The sequence below is a fragment of the Drosophila innubila genome, assembly GCF_004354385.1.
Source record: "Drosophila innubila isolate TH190305 chromosome 3L unlocalized genomic scaffold, UK_Dinn_1.0 0_D_3L, whole genome shotgun sequence".
NCBI classification, from domain to species: Eukaryota; Metazoa; Arthropoda; class Insecta; order Diptera; family Drosophilidae; genus Drosophila; species Drosophila innubila.
In genome coordinates, this window is record NW_022995376.1 from 19,379,816 (window position 1) to 19,384,032 (window position 4,217).

Below are 4,217 nucleotides of genomic sequence, written 5' to 3' on the forward strand. Positions count from 1 at the left end.
TGCACCTTAGTATAATACAAAATTCAAATTTACATACATATTCTTTAAGGATCTCTCAACATCTGCAGTAGCTCAGGTCGCCTAAGAGTATGCAACATTATTTTAACTCGTTTCCGTGATTCATTGCTGAAAATTGTTTTACTACTTCACTTTGTGGACTTTTTTTTATCGCAGATACAAGTATGAAACCTGTGCGAGTTGATAAGTGCTGAAAAATATGTTTTCATGTTTCAATAATTGTAGGCATAAATTGCTAATATTGGCTGCACCCAACGGTCGAATGGTTTTTGGGTGTGGGGATCGCCCATATATATAAAGGTCGTACTACTCCATGAGAAATAGTGAAGATTCTAACGCAGCGTGTAAAAATCTAATTAAAAACGAAGAAGGTTAAGGATCACATGGAAATACGTATCCATTTCGCAGTGCTTGTGAGCATCTGTTTGGGAGTTTCCCAGTCCGTGGAGGAGACAGCTAACATAGAGATAACCGACCTGAGCCATGTGAGTAGAGGGTCAGGGTCATCATGGAAGCTTAGCACTCAATGGGTTAATTGTAGATCTGCAATGGCCGTGCGGAGGATAATTTGGTGCCGCATCCCTTCAACTGCAATGCCTACTTTGCCTGTTCCACGGTTCCCACGCTCTTTTATTGCGATCAAGGATTGATATTTGATGAGGATAGGTTGGAATGCGATGTTCCCGAGAAGGCCCATTGTAGTTCCATGAATGCTCAATTCACCAGCACGAGCAGTGGACCCAATGGATACTTGGACAGTGACACTGGGATTCAAGCTAATATTGATATCGATTGGTGGGAGCAGAAGCCACAGCCAATCTTTGTTGCCGTCGATGTGTCCACTGGAGAAGCTGTTAGTCCCATGGAGAAGTACGATCCGCAGCACATTGAGTGCCGTCACTTTGGCGCTTACTTCTTGCCACATCCCAAAAATTGTCAGTTGTACTTCATCTGCGCCTACGGACATTTGCATCGTCATCAATGTGGAATTGGCACGCTTTGGAACTATAAGAGCTCCGAGTGTCAGATAAGTGTGAGAGCCGAATGCTATGGCAACAGCAACAGCAACTTACAACCAAGCAAGCGCCCCATGTTGCAAACAGCCAATACACCCAGTACAACACCTGGTCAGGTTACCGTCTGTTACATTGTGAGCACCAGCAGCAGCTTAACCAGCGAGCGAGAGACGACGACAAGTGTGACTGCCCCATCTCCAACACGTGCATCGCAGAGTACACTCATTTGTCCATCGGAGCGTCAGAGCTATCTGCCACATGCCACAGATTGTAGCAAGTACTACATTTGCATTGCTGGCATGCCGGTGCTGACTTCCTGCCCCAAGGGCCTCTTTTGGGATCAGAAGTCGGGATACTGTGACCAAGCGAAAAATGTCAAGTGCTTTCAAAATGAGTAAATAAATTGGTCATTACTTCATATAATTTGAATCCCTAAACAATTTCGACAAGAATACTGCATTTTGAAAACAGAAACTGGGAAAACAAAACTAGGAAGCATTTAGTTTGGAAATACAAATTCGGAAACTCATATAAAGAAATTCAAACTAGGAATAATAAATTGACAAAAATGATCGTACCATTTATTAATAATTATCTAAAATCAAGGAATCAAGAAGCTAAACAAAGGTATTGTGTAGCGTTATATATAATTATTAAATCTATTTTTTTTTGTTCTAAATGTTAGTGTGATAGATTTTTCTTTTGGTTTCCTAACATTAAATGCTTAGTTTTTTTTTTTTTTTGCAGTTGTAGAAAATATTTTCAGAGCTCGAATAAGGTACCAATTTACACGTATTTATACGCTTACAAGAAATTATTTAAAAGAAAAGTCACATTTGCCTCTCTACGCCCTTTGAAAACCCTTTGAAAATTAACACAATTCACAATCTAAATATTTTAATTGCACCCATGATGCTCTAATCTCTGTAGATATCTTATAGAAGCTAACGATTTTTTCTACCTTCTGTCGCTATTTAATCTGAACAGACTGGTAATTGTTGAGTCAACTCCTTATCAATGGATAATTTTTTTTATGAAACTTTTAATTGCTTTACAGCGGAAAACAAAGTATTTTTTCGTAATTACTTTAAGAACATTTGTGACACCTTTATTATCACGTTTACAAAAAAGTATTTTATCAACACGTGTATTCCTTATAATATGGTTGACATTGTCAGTCGCTGCCACAGTTGGCGCCTTCTCTGAATTGTCTCAGGACTTTCCACATCTGCCTCCTTTTGCTGCCACTGAAAGTCCGTAATGCTTTGTTTTAAACGCTGCCAATATGTCAAAGAACTGGAATCCGCCGGACTTTCAATTTCTGTAGCTTTCGAAAACCCAAATTCACAGAGTAAAATGATCACAATACACAAACTAAATAATTTAGTTGCACTCATGATTATTAAGATGGAGATAGAGGACAAAAGATCTTGTCTACGTTGTGTCGCTATTTAATCTGAACAGACATTATTCTTAAAAAATCTTTGCTGGTTGATTCAACTCCTTATCAGTGGATATTATTTTTTATGGTACTTTAAATGACTTTACAATGGATGATTAGATATCGTAGAAGATATTGCATTACTCAGCTATGAAGTATACATTATATTTCTCTGGAATACCTTTCCCGGTACGATGCTGTCGGCACCTGGCTCTCTGTCAGGCGCCTTAGTGACGCCATCTAAGTAGCTGGTAACATCGTCCAAGGCGATCTCATCGCCCAAGGCATCAAGTTCGGCCTGCAAATCATCATCGTCCACCTCGGGCATTCCGTAGGTGCGTCCCATTGCCTCCTGCACCTCATCAGCCTGCTCCAGCATATCGGCCATGTCGTCCTGCATATCCTGTATAACAATGCGTTATTAGAATTCCATTTATACTACAATTTTATAGCTCACTTCAATTTGATCAATTATTTCATTGACCCTGTTTATAAGACTTTAAATCACTTACGCCTTCTTTTGTTTAAGCACACGCAGCGCCCTTTGTTTTACAGCAGCAGCAGCTCATCTGCTCGCGATATTTTCGCAGCTCTGTTTCCAGCTTCGCAATCTTCTTCTCCTCAATGCTCGGGCTGAGCTCGCTCCACCTTTCATGATCAAATAAATATTATAATAAAAATTCTCCTTTGTTTTTCAGGGCAACTTACGCCTGAAATGCAGTCATTTAGACTTGGACCAGGTTCTTTGGGTTTTCCACGTCCAAAAAGTCGATTCATTGTTTAAGTAAGCTTTTCGCAACGTAGCGTAAAAATTAAAGAATTTATTAATATTTTTTACAAATTCGCGTAAATTTTGTTTGACGACTAATTGGGGCTGCCACCCTACAGAATTTCCCGATCTGGCAACTTGTTCTAATTAAATAAAATAAAAAATTCAGTTGCAACTTTGAAAATTTGACTAAATTGAAATTTTTCTTATTTTTGAAGCTAGAATTTTTTAAATTTTTGCAGAATTTTTGTTGGAAGTTTCTCGATTTTATGATATTTTTTTTTTTTTTTTAGAATTTAATTTTTAACTTCTCTTACCTTTGGTTGACGAGTTTCAAACCTTCATTAAAATTTAGATATATTTTCTTTCGAATTTCGAATTTTTAATTTTCATCAAAGTTTTAATTAATTTCAATGTTATTGCATTTTAAAATTTGCATCAACTAAAAATAAAAATTTCAAATAAATGCTAATTTTTTACCACTGTTGCACAAATGAAGCCACCCTGTTTAATTTTCCGATCTGGCAATATGTACAATTTTGGGTCAAATGTCAAAATTGGTAACTTAAATTTTCCAGCCTTTTTTTCCAGAACATCCAGAACATTCTGTTAAGATGGCCTTGCAAAAGCTGCTTGATACGACTTTGTATAACATTAACAGGAAAGCTTTGTTAATTTAATTTTTGTAAACACGTCAAGCAGTTCAAACACATGGCCGCTTTGTTTTGATATTCGAAATTAACTGCTTGCATGCAGTTTTGTTGAATTAAGCTATTTCTTTTTGTATTTTTACTATTGCTAATATGGGTTTAGGTGCAACTGTTTATATAATTTTGGAAAATACTTAAATTACATTTGTAATAATCAATTCCGAAAAATTAAATCAAATTTTGGTTTCCGTCTTTTAATCAATAAATTCTGTAACACTTTATTTTGTTCTTATATTAAGTATTTACTGGTGTAAATAAAGCTA

General features: G+C 36.8%; 2 protein-coding genes across 3 annotated transcripts; one reads left to right on the plus strand and one right to left on the minus strand.

The window, feature by feature from the left end:
• The first annotated feature begins 370 nt into the window (after positions 1-370).
• LOC117787991 lies at positions 371-1,606 on the plus strand. Its single transcript, XM_034626643.1, has 2 exons — positions 371-503; positions 560-1,606. Exons 1-2 carry the CDS (start codon positions 402-404, stop codon positions 1,430-1,432), a joined length of 975 nt encoding a protein of 324 aa, XP_034482534.1. The 5' UTR covers positions 371-401; the 3' UTR covers positions 1,433-1,606.
• An 863-nt stretch (positions 1,607-2,469) lies between these two features.
• Positions 2,470-3,339, minus strand: LOC117787992 (charged multivesicular body protein 5-like). 2 transcript variants are annotated; one of them, XM_034626644.1, is made up of 3 exons: positions 3,184-3,339; positions 2,988-3,123; positions 2,470-2,878 (listed from the first exon to the last, which is right to left on the minus strand). In XM_034626644.1, the coding sequence occupies exon 3, from the start codon at positions 2,873-2,875 to the stop codon at positions 2,624-2,626; it is 252 nt and encodes an 83-aa protein (XP_034482535.1). In that variant the 5' UTR covers positions 2,876-2,878; positions 2,988-3,123; positions 3,184-3,339; the 3' UTR covers positions 2,470-2,623. The 2 variants fall into 2 exon arrangements, with proteins under 2 accessions (XP_034482535.1, XP_034482536.1); XM_034626645.1 differs by having other exon boundaries at positions 2,933-3,123.
• Between the last annotated feature and the right edge of the window lie 878 nt (positions 3,340-4,217).

Excerpts from the sequence above, each read along its gene's own strand:
- LOC117787991 (XM_034626643.1), top strand. The coding sequence starts at position 402 with ATGGAAATACGTATCCATTTCGCAGTGCTTGTGAGCATCTGTTTGGGA. Across the intron at positions 504-559 it reads AGATAACCGACCTGAGCCAT|ATCTGCAATGGCCGTGCGGA; the intron begins GTGAGTAGAGGG and ends GGTTAATTGTAG.
- LOC117787992 (XM_034626644.1), bottom strand. The coding sequence starts at position 2,875 with ATGCAGGACGACATGGCCGATATGCTGGAGCAGGCTGATGAGGTGCAG.